The sequence below is a fragment of the Scyliorhinus canicula genome, chromosome 13 (assembly GCF_902713615.1).
Source record: "Scyliorhinus canicula chromosome 13, sScyCan1.1, whole genome shotgun sequence".
Classification (NCBI taxonomy): Eukaryota; Metazoa; Chordata; class Chondrichthyes; order Carcharhiniformes; family Scyliorhinidae; genus Scyliorhinus; species Scyliorhinus canicula.
Genome location: NC_052158.1, coordinates 47707262 through 47725283, shown reverse-complemented (window position 1 = coordinate 47725283; position 18022 = coordinate 47707262). Strand labels below are relative to the sequence as shown.

Sequence of the window (18022 nt, the reverse complement as noted above, 5' to 3'; positions counted from 1 at the left end):
TCTTCATTTGGTGATGTTTGGAGATCAGGTCAACGGTTAAATTGATCTTCTTGAAACGATCGGAAGGACGGTAGGAGAGGTGGCGGACAGGTACTGCCGAGACAGACGGTGCTTTGGAAGGACAGCTCCATGTGTGAGCACTGGAGGGTAAACAACACAGTCAACTCTCAGTGTAAGGGAAGCAGGTGAGCCAGCACCCAGTCACTGTGGAGGTGCCGGTATTTGGAGAGAGGAGTAGGTGAAACAATCCTGGCAGATGTCACATTGGAAGGGTTTATCTCTCTTGTGGGTTCACTGATGTTCCAGCAGGTCCAATAACTGTGTGATGGCTTTATTACAGAACTCACGCCAATTGGGGTTCTCTCCTGTGTGTCGGTGTTTATGGAGCAGGAGATATACTGACTGTGTGACAGCCTTGTCTCCCACCTCACACCTGAATGGTTTCTCTCCAGTATGGCTCCACTGGTGTCCCAGGTGTTTTGATGACTTCAGAAAAATTGTTTCATAAATCCCACAGTTGAAGGGTTACTCCCTTGTGTAAATCTTCTGATGAACCAGCAGGTTGTGTGACTTTGTTGGATGGTTTTTCTTTTAGAACAGTACAGCACAGAACAGGCCCTTCGGCCCTCGATGTTGTGCCGAGCAATGATCACCCTACTCAAACCCACGTATCCACCCTATTCCCGTAACCCAACAACCCCCCCCCCTTACTTTTTTTAGGACACTAAGGGCAATTTATCATGGCCAATCCACCTAACCCGCACATCTTTGGACTGTGGGAGGAAACCGGAGCACCCGGAGGAAACCCACGCACACACGGGGAGGACGTGCAGACTCCGCACAGTCAGTGACCCAGCCGGGAATCGAACCTGGGACCCTGGAGCTGTGAAGCATTTATGCTAACCACCATGCTACCGTGCTGCCCTGTGTTTTGTCACACCCCATACACTTGATGCGTTTCTCACGTGTCACTGCGCTGCTCAATGCGGAGATTTGATGACTGCAAAAATGTCGTCACACTGCTCATTCATTGGATGTGAATGGTTTTCCCTCAGTGTGAATACGTCAGGATCTCAGGAACCTTCAGATTGCCTGAAGCTTTCATCACATATCTGTTTGAATAGTTTCTCACCTGTATGAAAGTGATAGTTTCTCATCAGGTACGATAAACAAAGTCCTCATTACACACCTCACACTTAAATGGATTTAACTGTGTTTCTGTTATACAACCATGGATGACTGTTCGACCGCTAGGTTGTATACCTCAGACTGGACTGCTTTCTCACCAGTGTGTCTCTGCTGGTGCTTCAGGGTGTCAGAAGAGTGGGTGAATGTCTTGTCACAAACCTTACACCTGAACGGCTTGGTATCTCTCTTGTGCGAATGCCGCAGTATCTCAAGACACATTGAAGATTGCCTGATGGTTTGGTCATACATCCATTTGAATGGTTTCTCTCCTTTATGAACGTAACAATGTTGCACCAAATATGATAATCGTGCTAAGCATCTGTATGAGTTCTCCCAAGTGTGACTGTGCTGCTGTTACACAAATATCGATGACTGTTCAAAGGTTTTGTTGCATGCCACAGACTGGACTGCTTTCTCACAGGTATGTCTCTGCTGGTGCGTCAGGGCTTCAGAGGAGTGGATGAAAGTCTTGTCACAAACCTCACACCTGAACGGCTTCTCTTCTGTGTGAATGCGTTGATGTGCATGGAGGTTCGATGACTCTGAGAATGATTTGTCACACACCTTACATGTGAATGGCTTCTCACCAGTGTGGGTCCGTTGGTGCTTCAGGAGATCGGAGGAGTGGATGAAGGCCTTCTCACAAACTTCACATCTGAATGGTTTCTCTCCTGTGTGAATGCGTTGATGTGCACGGAGATTTGATGACTCTGCGAATGATTTGTCACACACCTCACATGTGAATGGCTTCTCACCAGTGTGAATGCGTTGGTGACTGCGGAGGTTTGATGAGTGTGAGAACGATTTGCCACAAACACCACACTTGAACGGCTTCTCTCCTGTGTGAATGCGTTGGTGCTGTACCAGCGTCGATGACCATGTGAAAGTTTGGTTGCACACGTCACACTTGAAGAGTTTCTCCCCTGTGTGAATTCTCTGGTGTGTCAGGAGGTCAGAAGATTGGGTGAAAGCCATGTCACAAACCCCACAGCTAAAGGGTTTTTTCCCTGTGTGATTCCTCTGGTGTCGAAGGAGGCTTGAAGATGCCACAAAAACCTTACCACAAATTTGACATTTGAAACGTTTCTGCCCTGTGTGGATTGTCTGATGGTCCAGCATGTTCGAAATTCGTGTGAATGTTTTGTTACACACCTCACACTTGACCAGATTCTCCCCTGTGTGATTCTTCTGATGTCTAAGGAGGCTCGAAGATGACAAATAAGCTTTATCACAAATGTCACACTTGAATGGTTTCTCCCATGTGCGAATGCATTGGTGCACAAAGAACTGAGATGAACATGACAATGATTTGTCACAGATCTCACACTTAAATGGGTTCTCATCCATGTAGCTGCACCTACGTCAACAGTGGTGTATTAGAGAGGGTAGACACTTTCAGTATTGGGGATCGTATGAGAAAGTAGAGACTTCCTCACACCCCACACTTAAACAGCCTCTTATTTGGAGGACTAAGTCAGCGGCTAATGAGGTTTAATGAATGATTGGACTTCTCGCCACAATTGAAGCCCACTTACTTTTCTTGCCCGCCTCAAGAGCTTTCAGAAAGATTGGTTCTGATGGAAGGTTCCACACCACTGACCAGTTGCAGATCTGATGACATGTCAAAGCTCCTTCAACCTGACTGATTTCCAGATGATGGTTTCTCTGCCCAACCTTCTCTGTGTTGAGCAATGCTGTGAAGGGACTGGATGGCTGCCCACAGTTACACAGGTGTTCCCTGGGTGATGGTCAGGATCTATCTGTGGTGTCTATCCTCGCTGTATTCTCTGGTGCAGTACGGTGCAATCTTTCTGTAAAACAGGAAAAGGAAACATGATTGCCTCCAACTCCCTCTTTGCTGAAGGGACTGATTTCTCAGTTTTTAAAAATTATTTCATGGGGTGTGGGCATGGTCGCTGTCTGGCCAGCATCTATTGTCCATCTCTAATTGCCCTTGTGAGGGCAGTTAAAGTTAACCATACTCCTGTGGGCCAGATCAAGGGTGGCAGATTTCCTTCCCGAAAGTACATTGGTGAACCAGATGGGATTTTTACAACAATCGACAATGGTTTTCACGATCATCATGAGAACTTCAATTCCGTATTTTTATACTGAAGAAGGAGCCGTGCTCCGAAAGCTCGTGTTTGAAACAAACCTGTTGGACTTTAACCTGGTGTTGTAAGACTTCTTACTGTATTTTTATTGAATATCAATTTCACCATCGGCCATGGTGGGATTCTAATCCAGGTCCCCAGAGCATTACACTGGATCTCTGAAATATTTCACCAGTGGAAATATCACTGAGCCACTGCCCCCCGTTAGAGACTATTTCACAGTGAGGGGAATCAAGTTATTTATTTTTCCTCACTTGACTGTCACACACCCTTCGTTTCCAGCAACTACACTGGATCGTGACCACAAGCAGACTATGTGGCTACTTTCTTTCCTCCGCCCAAACCCCACCTTCACAGGAACCATGTGGGCAATGGAAAAGACAGTCTGCCGGAGTGTAGAATGGGCTATCAATTCACTATAAGCTGGCCAAGTACAATTTTACCCTTTGCGTATGTGTTAATATAAAAACACTCGGGAGAAATGTTAATTAAACAGAGATTTTTCATTTTAATTTTTTTAAATATTTATTGTCACAAGTAGGCTTACAATAACATTGAAATGAAGTTACTGTGAAAAGCCCCTAGTCGCCACATCCGGCGCCTGTTCGGGTACACAGAGGGTGAATTCAGAATGTCCAAATTACCTAACAAACATGTCTTTCAGGACTAGTGGGATGAAAGCGGAGCAACCAGAGGAAACTCAAGCAGACACACGGAGAACATGCAGACCCCACACAGCCGGGAATGGAATCTGGGACCCTGGAGCCATGAAGCAACAGTGTTAACCATTGTGCTGTCCACCCCATTGTTTACCAAAATTATTTCCAGAAAACACACTGGGCACGAAGTGCTGGAAGCTGAGGAAAATGTTGCTTCAGTGTAGCTGATTGAAGGGTTCTGGTTTACCCTGGGAAAATAGATACACTGCACTCACTCAGACGGCACATCCCACATTCAGCTCTCAGACACAGCACTGGGCAAAACTATTAAATCCAAGCCCAGGCTTCTGGGAGAGGCCGAGGCCTTCAGTTAAAATCTTTCAACAAGACAATAAAAGACATTTTAATAAATGTGTCTCTGCCCCTCCCAGATAATTACACCTCACCTTCTCATATTCAGCAATGACACATTAACAAAACTCAATCTGTAAATCAGAAGGGAAATGCTTCCAATAAACACCCTCAACATCCAAAACACAGCTCAGCTCTCTGATTGACGGATTTCGCAGCCAATCGGAATGAAGGACCGTTCGTACCGCCCTTCTGCTCTGTGTCAATCATTCCGATCAACCAGTCAATACGAGGCGGCGGGACGTCACTGACTCCGTGCCCCGCCCAGTTTGCGCAGCCGCTTTCGAAACAGACTCTCCTCCGGTCGATCCTGTTTCTGAGGGGTCAGTCTTCAGGCTGTGTACGGATTGCTTGTCCCCGTGTAAACTGGCAGCCTGATTTGATTTAAAGTGGCAACTAGTTGGTAACTGCATGTGTTAGTGTTGTCTTTATGTCTGGGTTCCTGAAGCTGTGAAAGGTGGTGAAGTCACTGAAGTCACTGGTGTCAGCTGCAATGGACATCGTAAGGGATTGTCTTCAATCAGTGCTGCTGATTGGCCATTCTGCAGCCATTCACTCATGAACGTTCTATTGTTTAGACATATTTCTAACAGTCTGTCAGGAATAAAACTCAAGGAATTAACCCACTTGTTAGAACCCCAGTGGAAGTCACGACATAGGATCCATCAGGTTTCCCATGCCTTCCGGCGAATATGAACTTTAGTGGTGATGGCGGCAGCCGCAGCGGTGGACGTGGACTGCAATCCGTACCAAACGTCCTTGTGCTTTCCTAAACTATTGTTCATGCATGGCTGCTTACCTCGGATCTAACACAACTCTTCCCAGGAAGGTGCAGTGTTACATAAAAAAAATAGATGCAGAAGTAGGCCATTCAGCCCTTTGAGCCTGCCCCACCATTCAATATGATCATGCAAATTCAGTATCCCACCCGCTTTCTCGCCATACCCCTTGATCCCTTTAGTCGCAAGGGCCACATCCAGCTCCCTCTTAAATAACCAAAGAGAAAATGCTGTAAAATCTCAGCAGGTCTGGCAGCATCTGTCGGGAGAGAAAAGAGCTCACGTTTCGAGTCCAGATGACCCTTTGTGAAAGCTCCCGACAAGTTTCTCTTTAATGAAAGCAGTAATTTGCTTTCATTCCTCTTAAATATATCCAATGAACTGACCCCAACAGCTTTCTGTGGTCGAGAATTCCACAAGCTCACAACTCTCTGAGAGAAAAGGTTCTTCCTCATCTCAGTCCTGAATGGCTGACCCCTTATTCTTAAGCTTTTCTGGACAGCATTGTTCCCATACATTGGGAACATTCTTCTCGCTTCTAGCCTGTCCAGTCCCATCAAGATTTTATATGTTTCTATGAGATTCCCTCTTATTCGTCTTCACTTCAGTGAGTACAAGCCCAGTCAATCCAGTCTTTCATCATATGTCAATCCTGCCATCCCGGGAATTAGTCTGGTGAATCTTTACTGGACACCCTCAATAGCAAGAATGTTCTTTCTCAAACTAGGAGACCAAAACTGCACACACTTCTCAAGGTGTGGCCTCACCAAGGCCCTGTTTAACTGCAGCAAGACATCCCTACTCCTAAACTCAAATCCTGTCGCTGTGAAGGCCAGCATGTCATTAACTTTCCTCACCACTTGCTGTACCTGCATGCCAACCTTCAGCGACTGTTCCACCAAGGTCTCTTCCCTTTTTCCTAAGATACCACCATTCTGATAATCTGCCTTCCTGTTTTGCCACTAAAGTGTATAATCACACATTTACCCACATTATATTGCACTTGCCAATTATTTGCCCATTCAGCCAGCCTGTCCAAGTCACCCCGCAGCGTCTTTGCATCCTCCTCACAGCACACACTGCCACCCAGTTAAGTGTCATCTGCAAATTTGGAGATATTGCATGCAGTTCCTTCGTCCAAATCGTTAATGTATATTGTGAAGAGGTGGGGTCCCAGCATTGAACGACGTGGTACTCCACTAGTCACTGCCTGCCAACGACCCATTTATTCCCAATCTCTGCTTCCTGTCTGTCAACCAGTTCGCTATCCACGTCAATACATTACTCTGAATACCACAAGCTTTAATTTTGCGCACTAATCTCTTGTGTGGGATCTTGTAAAAAGCCTTTCAAAAGTCCAGATACACAAAATCTACTGGTTCGCCCTTGTTCACCCGGCTGGTCACATCCTCAAAAAACTCAAGAAGATTTCTCAAACATGATTTCCCTTCAGTGAATCCATGCTGACTTGGACCGATTCTGCCTCCAATTTACAAATGCTCAGTTATTTCATCCTTAAAAGAGCACAAAAAATTCAATCAAACATTTTAAAAGAAATTTCATGCTTAATAATCACATTAGCTACCCTCCCAGAGTCTATAGAATGCTGGAAAATAATCACCAATGCGTCCACTGTTTCTGGGGCGAATTCCTTAATTACTCTGAGATGCAGAACATCAGACCCTGGGGATTTATCTGGTTTTAATCCCATTAATTTCCCCAATACAATTTCTAACTGATAAGGATTTCCTTCAATTCCTCCTTCATGCTACACCCTCTGTCCTCTAGTGTTTCCAGAAGGTTATTTGTGTCCTGCTTTGTAAAGCCAGATCCAAAGTAATTGTTCAACTGATCCTCCATCTCTTTGTTGCCCATGATGAGTTCACCTGATTCTAACTGTAAGGAACCTACATTTGTCTTCACCAGTCTCTTTCTTTTCACATATCTATAGAAGCTTTTGTAGTTTTTATGTTTCCTGCAAGCTTACTTTTGTATTCTATTTTCCCCTTCTGAATTAAATCCTTTGTCCTCCTCTGCTGAATTTGAAATTCCACCCAGTCCTCAGGCTTACTGCTTTTTCTGGCCAATTTATATGCGTCCTCTTTGCTTTGAACACTATCCCATATTAGCCATGGTTGAGCCACCTTCCCCGGCTTACTCTTGCGCCGGACAGGGATGTACAATTATTGAAATTCATCCATGTGTTCTTGAAATGCCTGCCATTGCCTATCCATCATCAACCCCTTAAGTATACTTTGCCAGCTTATCCTACCAATGCATGTCTCATACCTTCAAAGTTAGCTTTATTTAAGTTCTGGACCCCAGTCTCAGATTTCACTGTGTCACTCTCCATCTTGATGAAGAATTCTACCAAATTATGGTCATTCTTCCCAAAAGGATCTCGCACCACAAAGCTGTTAATTAATCCTCTCTTATTGCACAATACCCAGTCTAGGATGGCCTGCTCTCTAGTTGGTTCCTTGACATATTGGTCGAGAAAATCATCCCTTATACATTCCAGAAATCCTCCTCCATCACATCGCTACCGGTTTGATTAGCCCAATCAATAAGCAGATTGAAGTCACCCATAATAACTGCTGTACCCTTACTGCACGCATCTCTAATTTCCTGTTTGTTGCCATCCCCAACCTCACAATTACAGTTCCGTGGTCTGTACACAACTCGCGCTAATGTTTTTTGCCCTTTGGTGTTCCTCAGTTCCATCCATACACATTCCACATCATCCAGGCTAATGTCCTTCCTTATCATTGTGTTAATCGCCTCTTTAACCAGCAACGCTACCCCACCTCCTTTTCCTTTTCTTCTATTTTTCCTGAATATTAAATACCCCTGGATGTTGAGTTCCCATCATTGATCACCCTGCAGCAAGGTCTCTGTGATGCCAATTACTTCATATCCGTTAATGAGTGTCAGCACAATAGATACATCAACCTTATTACAAATGCGTCTCGCATTGAGACACAGAGCCTTCAGGCTTCTTTGTTTTACATTTATTCCCTTTTTAGAATTATTTAATGTGGCCGTTTTGATTTTTGTCTTTAATTTCTCTGCCTTCCTTTTTTGCCTTTACTGCCTTTTATTTCTGTCCCTACCTTACTTCCCTCAGACTTCCTGCATTTGTTCCCACCCCCTGCCATATTAGTTTAAACCCTCCCCAATAGCACTAGCAAACCCTCTCCCTAGGACATTGGTTCCAGTTTTGCCCAGATGCAGACAGTCTGGTTTGTACTGCTCCCATCTCCCCAGAACTGGTTCCAATGTCCTAGAAATTTGAATACCTCCCTCTTGCACCATTCCTCAAGACAAGTATTCATCATAGCTATCCTTCCATTCCTACTCTGACTAGTGTAGCTATCTGGGATGCCCACTTACAAAGGATCTCGGGAAATATGGCCACCTGCAAAGGACCATGGGAAATATGGTCAACCCAAGATTCAGACGCTCAGACCTTATGTATATTGGCAACTCAGATAACTAGACGCTATCGAAATCCCTAGGTACTTTGCATTCCAATGGCCCATTTCCCCAGAAGAAAAGACCTATACTCAGGTAACAGATACAGAGACTAACCGGTGCTACTCCCTTTACTCAGGGAGCCCAAAAAGCCAAGGTCAATGACCGCTCAGGACACAGCCCGCCATCAAGGCACCCGCCCCTTTATTGGCCAAAATCAAAGGCAGTAATTGAAGCCTGCCTAATTATTAGGTCCAAAGCTAAGGACCGTCCCAAAGAGCGCGAAACCCCCAAAGCGTAAAAAAAAGACACTGCCATGTGTTCAGTCTCTCTTGGCCCCGGCGTTCGGTCTCTCTTGGCCCCAACTCACACCTAAAACCAAGTGCAGCATCATGACCAGAAGACAAGTTCAAGACCAACGATCGCTACCAGACGGATGAGCCCAGCAGAAACAAAGTCACTTTTCCAGACCCAGCCATGCAAGATCCAAACAAAGGCCTTGTTCCTCTGCATAAAGCCGGGTGCCTGAAGTTAAGTACAGGTTGTTGGAGTGTTAGGTGCAATTTAGTTTGTAGTGTTTTATGTTGCATGTCAAAGTAATTAGAACATAGAACAGTACAGCACAGAACAGGCCCTTCGGCCCTCGATGTTGTGCCGAGCAATGATCACCCTACTTAAACCCACGTAACCCGTATACCCGTAACCCAACAATCCCCCCCATTAACCTTACACTACGGGCAATTTAGCATGGCCAATCCACCTAACCCGCACATCTTTGGACTGTGGGAGGAAACCGGAGCACCCGGAGGAAACCCACGCACACACGGGGAGGACGTGCAGACTCCACACAGACAGTGACCCAGCCGGGAATCGAACCTGGGACCCTGGAGCTGTGAAGCATTGATGCTAACCACCATGCTACCGTGAGTATTCTTGTACCGTGAGTACACACAAATTCTTGTGTGTAAATAAACTATCATTGAACTAACTGGTTATTTGGTCTTTGATCGATGTCCGGTAAAACCTTGTGGTGATATCATTTGATACCTGGTGACTCTGAAAAGCAATATCATCATTAATAACTGTGACATCAGTATCCAGTTAAAAAGAGCCACATTATTGGCATCTCCCGTGCGAATTGGCAACACTAGCATATGGCACTGGTAGCAATCCTGAGATTATTACCTTGAGGTCCTACTTTTTAGTTTCACTCCAACTCCCTAAATTCAGCTTGTGGGACCTCATCCCATTTTTTTACCTGTATCATTGGTGCCTGTACACCCTCTGGCTCCAGAATGCCCTGCAGCCACTCCGAGACATCCTTGACCCTTGCATCAGGGAGGCAATACACCATCCTGGAGTCTTGTTTGTGGCTGCAAAAACGCTTATCTATACCCCTTACAAAGATTTTTAAACTTGTTTTCAGGTCCCTCCATGGTCTCTCCCCTTCATATTTCTGTAATTTCATCCACCCCTCAGTACTGCACTGAACCAGGACAAACCCCATCCACCAGCCACCATTCATTGAAACTCAAACTTTGTGAAATGAATGAAAAGATTATCCCCTAGATATTCACACATCACTTATCTGGAAGCCAATCAGAACACAATCATCCTTAAATAAAACTGCTGCAATTAGTCTAACACATTTTTTAAAAAGTTTGCTTTAATGAAACCTCTTGACAAGTATGCAACGACCACAAAAGCATAACTTGTAATCGAGAGTTTACACTAGGTTGTTTTAATTTTGTCAACGTATTCCGGCTGAAATTGGCCGGATTAAGAATGTTGAATATGAGATAGATATAAAATGTAAATTGAACATTTGCAATGTTTAACACTAGTTTATTAAACATCACCCAGGAAGCAGATACCAACCACAGAAATTACCATGGCTCCAGATGGGAATTACGAGAGTGGCGAGTTTCTGCCGAATGCAGCTGTTTGTGGAGGCTCTTCAAATTATATTCAGGGCTATTGGGCGTTCAGGCATCAACTGCCTGGGGTCGGGACATCCTCGTAGAGGACAATAAACTGGGACATCACAGGAGAGGTGACTGAACTGGGACATCCCGGGAGAGGAAAATGGATTATAACATCCCGGGAGGTGAATTAAATGGGACATCCCTAGAGAAAGAGCACAGTAAGAAGTCTTACAACGCCAGGTTAAAATCAAACAGGTTTGTTTCAAACACAAGCTTTCGGAGCGCAGCTCCTTCCTCAGGTGAATGGCGAGGTATGTTCCAGAAACATTTATATAGACAAAGTCAGAGATGCTGGACAATGCTTGGAATGCGAGCATTTGCAGGTAATCAAATCATTACAGATCCAGGGAGAGGGATAATCACAGGTTAAAGAGGTGTGAATTGTCTCAAGCCAGAACAGTTGGTGGGATTTTGCAAGTCCAGGCCAGATGGTGGGGGGTGGATGTAATGCGGCATGAATCCAAGATCCCTGTTGAAGCCGCACTCATGCGTACGGAACGTAGCTATAAGTTTTTGCTCGGCAATTCTGCGTTGTCGCGTGCCCTCACCACACAGGACCTGCAACCGATATTATACACCAGATACATCGATGACATTTTTTTTCCTTTGGACCCACAGCGAAGAATCACTGAAACGACTACACGATGAGATCAATAAATTCCATCCCACCATCAGACTCACCATGGACTATTCTCCAAATTCTGTTGCATTCTTGGACACACTCATCTCCATCAAGGACGGTCACCTTAGCACTTCGCTTTACCGCAAGCCCACAGACAACCTCACGATGCTCCACTTCTCCAGCTTTCACCCGAAACACATTAAAGAAGCCATCCCCTATGGACAAGCCCTCTGTATACACAGGATCCGCTCAGATGAGGAGGAGCGTAACAGACACCTACAGATGCTGAAAGCTGCTCTCGTACGAACGGGATATGGCGCTCGACTCATCGATCGACAGTTCCAACGCGCCACAGCAAAAAACCGCACCGACCTCCTCAGAAGACAAACACGGGACACCACTGACAGAGTACCCTTCGTCGTCCAGTACTTTCCTGGGGCGGAGAAACTACGACATCTTCTTCGCGGCCTTCAACACATCATCAATGAAGATGAACATCTTGCCAAGGTCATTCCCACACCCCCACTACCGGCCTTCAAACAACCGCGCAACCTCAAACAAACCATTGTTTGCAGCAAATTACCCAGCCTTCAGAACAGCGACCACAACACCACACAACCCTGCCAGAGCAATCTCTGCAAGACATGCCAGATCATCGACTTGGATACCACCATTACACGTGGTAACACCACCCACCAGGTACGCGGCACATATTCGTGCGACTCGACCAATGTAGTCTACCTCTTACGCTGCAGGAAAGGATGTCCTGAAGCGTGGTACATTGGCGAGACCATGCAGACACTGCGATAACGAATGAACGGGCATCGTGCGACAATCACCAGGCAGGAATGTTCCCTTCCAGTCAGGGAACACTTCAGCAGTCAAGGGCATTCAGCCTCTGATCTCCGGGTAAGCGTTCTCCAAGGCGGTCTTCTGGACACGCGACAACGCAGAATTGCCGAGCAAAAACTTATACTGTAGCTAAGTTCCGCATGCATGAGTGCGGCCTCAACAGGGATCTTGGATTCATGTCGCATTACATCCACCCCCCACCATCTGGCCTGGACTTGCAAAATCCCACCAACTGTTCTGGCTTGAGACAATTCACACCTCTTTAACCTGTGATTATCCCTCTCCCTGGATCTGTAATGATTTGATTACCTGCAAATTCTCGCATTCCAAACATTGTCCAGCATCTCTGACATTGTCTATATAAATGTTTCTGGAACATACCTCGCCATTCACCTGAGGAAGGAGCTGCGCTCCGAAAGCTCGTGTTTGAAACAAACCTGTTGGACTTTAACCTGGTGTTGTAAGACTTCTTACTGTGCTCACCCCAGCCCAACGCCGGCATCTCCACATCCTAGAGAAAGAGGAACAGGGACATCCCGGGAGCGGTGCTTGAATCAGGACATCCTGGGAGTGATGAATGGACAGGACATCCCAGGAGAGGTGACTGGATCATAAAAATATACAAAATAGCAGGTGTTCATTCGGCCCTTCGAGTCTGATCCGCCAATCATGATGATCATGCTGATCATCAAGTTCAATACCCTGATCCTGCCTCCCAGCCTTATCTCTTGATCCCTTTAGCCCCCAGAGCTATATCAAATTCCTTCTGGAAATTATAGAACGTTTTGGCCTCAACTATTTTCTGAGGTAGTGAATTCCACAGCTTCACCACTCTCTGGTGAAGAAATTTCTCCTCACCCCATTCCTAAAAGGTTGACCCCTTATCCTCAAACTATGACCCCTAGTTCTAGACTCCCCAACCATCGGGAACATTCTGACTCTACTCAGTCTGATCCTGTTAGAATTTTATAAGTTTCTTGGATGTTGTCATAGATGTTGTGGGTCTTCCTCTTCTGATCTGCTATCAAACACATCCAAGGTCACACATCCCACACTGAGTTGTCAGTTTGAAAGCTTCCGAGGATGAAGAATGCTATTCCCACACTAGAAATCTATCAAACATTTACCAGGGTGTAATGACTTTGGCCAGGCCTTTGAGATTGGCCAATTAGAATACAGGGTCCATGATTAGTGGTCCAATCATGGAACCCCTTTCTGTGTATATAACAGGGAGCGTCAGATCCTCTGCACTCCCGGTGTACACAGTAAGAAGTCTTACAACACCAGGTTAAAGTCGAACAGGTTTGTTTCAAACACGAGCTTTCGGAGCACTGCTCCTTCCTCAGGTGAAAGGAGCAGTGCTCCTAAAGCTCGTGTTTGAAACAAACCTGTTCGACTTTAACCTGGTGTTGTAAGACTTCTTACTGTGCTCACCCCAGTCCAATGCTAGCATCTCCACATCATGGCTCCCGGTGTAGACAGCAGACTGAATGGTCATGGTTGTTCAGCTGTTAGGTTTGTAAATAAAAAGAATTCTGGTGATGGACTTCTCTCTCCGTGGACTTATTACAGTGGCGACGAGGAAAACAGAACAACCCGAAAAAACCTGCTCGTCAGCAGCTGCTGCATATTGAGGGTAAGCCACTGACAGGCAAAATGCCTTTATTTGGAAAGTTGGACTCTTTTGACCCTGCAGTGAAAGACTGGGCCCAATATGCAGAGCGGATGAAGTACTTATTTAGAGAAAATGATATAATTTCTGATGAAAAGCAACAATCCATTCTGTTCACCGCTTGTGGGCCAGCAGGCTTTGCCATTATGCGCAGTCTCACTTTTCCAGGGGCACCAGACACGAAAACTTTCCAGGAATTAACAGACTTAGTAAAAGAGTACTGTGGCCCCATGCCACCTCTGATCCTGCGAAGGTACCGGTTTTATTCAGCATTCCGAGACAGACGTTTCTGTATTGCTGGGGAGTCAGTTACAAACTTTTTAACAAGGCTAAGAGGCTTGCGAATTTGGCTCTGTGCTAAATAAGATGCTCCGAGACTGGATGGTATGTGGAATAAATAATTTAGCAATACAGAAACGTCTGTTAGCAGAGGCCGAGCTGGATTGCAAACAAGCTTTGCAGCTGGCTTTGACCTTAGGAAAAACAGTAAGCAGATTGCATGAGTTACAGGGTACTCCGATGGAGGTAGACGCCCATGTGGTGAATGTGTAACCACTCTAAATTCGCACTGTACATTACTGTGTCCCTGTGGGCTCCATCTGTGAGCCGTTGCGCGGCTCTGCCCACAGGTGGAGATGAGGAGCTTGTACAGGGCTCCACCCTTGGCTCCACTCCCAGCAGGAAGTATAAGTGCTGCGGTCCTACGAGTCCGCCCTCAGTTCAGTATAGTCGCAGGCAGGCTCAGTTGTAAGCCTATTAAAGCCACAGTTTACTTCAACTCGTGTCTCTGAATGAATTGATGGTCGCATCAATTTAATCGACTTAAAAACTACAATGGAATCAGCCCTCAAACTTGACCGACTGGAACTCGATCCACAGGCCGCAGAAGCAAAATAAAGTTTTTTGCATTGGCTTCGGTGCTTCAAGGCCTAACTGGCTGCGTTGACTACTTCCTCTGTTACAGAAGAACAGAAACTCAGTCTTCTCCACGCACAGGTGAGCCATCGTATTTCAACTCAGCTTGATGTAACTGACTCTTATACTGAGGCCCTCGCAATACTCGACCGCCTGTACGTGCGGCCCGTGAATGACGTTTACGCGCGGCACATCTTTACAACTCCCCGCTAGCGCCCTGCAGAGTCGCTAGAAGACTATCTGCGTGACCTTAAAGCTCTAGCACAAGAATGTAACTTCCAGGCCATGACAGCCTCCCAGCACATGTAACTCGCCATCCGAGACGTGTATGTGGCAGGGGTCCGATCCAATTATGTGCGGCAGCGTCTTCTCGAGAAAAGGGGCCCAGGACCTGGTGGACACGGTAAAACTAGCGACCTCGTCAGAGGTCGCTTTCCAAAGTTTAAATGCGTTCCCGGGCGATCACGCGACCCCATCGTGGACCCCCGACCAGAGACTGCCACAGGCCTGCGCCGCGCAGCCACCCGCCCACCACAGAGGGCTATCGTGCCAGTTTTGTGGCCAGCCCCAACACTCCCGGCAGCACTGCCCGGCCCGCAACGCGACTTGCAGCAGCTGCGGGCGGAAAGGGCACTTTGTTAAGGTCTGCCTGGCCAAAGCTAAAACTCTAACTCGAACCCTAACCCGAACACTCGCTCCTCCAACTCACAGGCCCGCAGACCCCGCAATGTGGCAGCGTGTCTGTCGACTCCGCCTCCGCACAACATGTGCGACTCATGGGGGCCGTCTTCTTGGCAATCCGTCCCCACGCGGCCGGCCATGTGCAATTCATGGGGGCCGCCATATTGGGCGCCATCTTCCTCGCCGCCCGCCATGTGCGATGCATGGGGCAGCCATCTTGGATGCCATCTTCCTCGCCGCCCGCCACGTGCGATCAACGGGGACTGCCATCTTAGCCATCGCCCGCTACGCCACTCAACGATTACGACCTCCGGAGACAGTCATCACGGGGCCACTCCAGCACCGCCGACCACACCACCGACTACCCGCAGCTCAGTGCAGTCACTTTGGACCAGTCGTGGCCAAAGCACCTCAAGAGCTCCATGATGTCCGTCCAGATCAACGGATATGAGACACAGTGCCTCTTCGACTCCGGGAGAACCGAGAGCTTCGTTCATCCAGATCTAGTAAGGCGCTGCTCGCTCCCGATATTTACGACACAGCAAACAATCTCCCTCGCCTCGGAGTCGCACTCCGTCCAGATACAAGGGCGCACTATTGCGACGTTAACAATACAGGGTGCCAACTACACCAACTTCCAACTGTACGTACTCCCAGACCTCTGCGCCCCCCTCCTCCTGGGACTGGATTTCTTGTGCAACCTCAGGAGCCTAACACTCAGCTTCGCCGGACCCCTTCCCCCACTCACTATATGCAGCCTAGCAACTCTGAAAGTCGACCCCCCTCTACTGTTTGCTAATCTCACCGCCAACTGCAAACCAATGGCCACTCACAGCAGGCGGTATAGCCTGCAGGACAGGGTGTTTATTAGATCCAAAGTCCGGCGTCTCTTACGTGAAGGAGTCATAAAGGCCAGTAATAGCCCCTGGAGAGCTCAGGTGGTGGTCGTCAAGACCGGGGAAAAGTTCTGGATGGTGGTTGATTACAGCCAGACCATTAACCGGTTCACGCACCTCGATGCGTACCCCCTCCCCGGATTGCAGACATGGTAAATCAGATCGCCCAGTACCGCATATTCTCCACGGTGGATCTGAAGTCTGCATATTACCAGCTCCCAATCCGCCCAGAGGACCGCCACTACACGGCGTTCGAGGCAGACGGCCGCCTTTTCCATTTCCTCTGGGTTCCCTTTGGCATCACTAATGGGGTTTCGGTGTTCCAACGAGCAATGGACCGAATGGTGGACCACTACGGGCTGCAGGCCACGTTTCCGTACTTGGATAACGTCACCATCTGCGGCCATGACCAGCAGGACCACGACGCCAACTTCCACCGACTTCTCCAACCACCCAAAAACTCAACCTCACATATAATAAGGAGAAATGCGTTTTCCGCACAACCAGACGAGCCAACCTCGGCTACGTCGTGGAAAACGGGGTCCTAGGTCCCGACCTTGACTGTATGCGCCCCCTCTTACAACTCCCTCTCCCTCACTGTTCCAGGGCCCTCAAGAAGTGCCCTGGATTTTTCTCATACTACGCCCAGTGGATCCCCCAGTATACGGACAAAGCCCGCCCACTATTTAAGGCTGCACTCTTCCTACTGTCAGCCGAGGCTCGCCAGGCCTTCAACTGCATCAAGGAGGACATCGCCAAAGTCACCATGTGGGCGGTAGATGTATCCATCCTATTCCAGGTGGAGAGCGATGCCTCAGAGGTCGCTCTTGCTGCCATCCTGAACCAGGCAGGTAGGCCAGTAATATTCTTTCCCGAACCCTCTCCGCTTCGGAACTTCGATACTCCTCAATCGAAAAGGAAGCCCAAGCCATTGTGGAAGTCGTACGGCACTGGAGGCACTACCTCGCTGGTAGGAGGTTTACCCTCATCACCGACCAGAGATCGGTTGCCTTTATTTTGATAACTCGCAGAGGGGCAAAATCAAGAATGACAAAATCTTGCGGTGGAGGATCAAACTCTCCACCTATAATTATATCGTATATCGTCCTGGGAAGCTCAACGAGCCCCAGATACCCTGTCCTGCGGCACATGCGCCTGCACGCAAGACGACCAATGGCAGGCTATCCACAATGACCTCTGCCACCCGGGGGTCACCCGGCTCGCCGACTACATCAAGGCCCGCAATCTGCCTTTCTCCACCGTGGAGGTTAAAGCTGTCACCAGGAATTATCCGATCTGCGCGGAGTGTAAACCACACTTCTATGGACCAGACAAGGCCCATCTGGTAAAGGCATCCCGGCTGTTTGAACGACTGAGTATTGATTTCAAAGGGCCCCTTCCCTCGACCAACCGCGACATCTACTTTCTCAATATTATAGATGAATTCTCCCGTTTTCCGTTTGCCATCCCATGTCCCCTATATGACCTCCCATACAGTCATCAGAGCTCTGCACAGTGTCTTCACCCTGTTCGGTTTCCCCAGCTACGTCCACAGTGACAGGGGTTCGTCCTTCATGAGCGACGAACTGCGTCAGTACCTGCTCGGCAAGGGCATCGCCTCGAGCAGGACTACCAGCTATAACCCCAGGGGGAACGGGCAGGTGGAGAGGGAGAACGCGATGGCCTGGAAGACCATCCTACTGACCCTACGGTCCTGGAATCTCCCGACCTCCCACTGGTAGGAGGTCCTCCCCGACACGCTCCATGCAATTAG

The 18022-nt window shown here is 47.7% G+C and overlaps 1 protein-coding gene across 1 annotated transcript; it reads right to left on the bottom strand.

Moving 5' to 3' along the window:
- Positions 1–813: 813 nt before the first annotated feature.
- Positions 814–4540, bottom strand: LOC119976689 (zinc finger protein 271-like). The gene is made up of 2 exons (XM_038817387.1): positions 4408–4540; positions 814–2999 (listed from the first exon to the last, which is right to left on the bottom strand). Exon 2 carries the CDS (start codon positions 2533–2535, stop codon positions 1543–1545), a length of 993 nt encoding a protein of 330 aa, XP_038673315.1. The 5' UTR covers positions 2536–2999; positions 4408–4540; the 3' UTR covers positions 814–1542.
- Positions 4541–18022: the final 13482 nt, after the last annotated feature.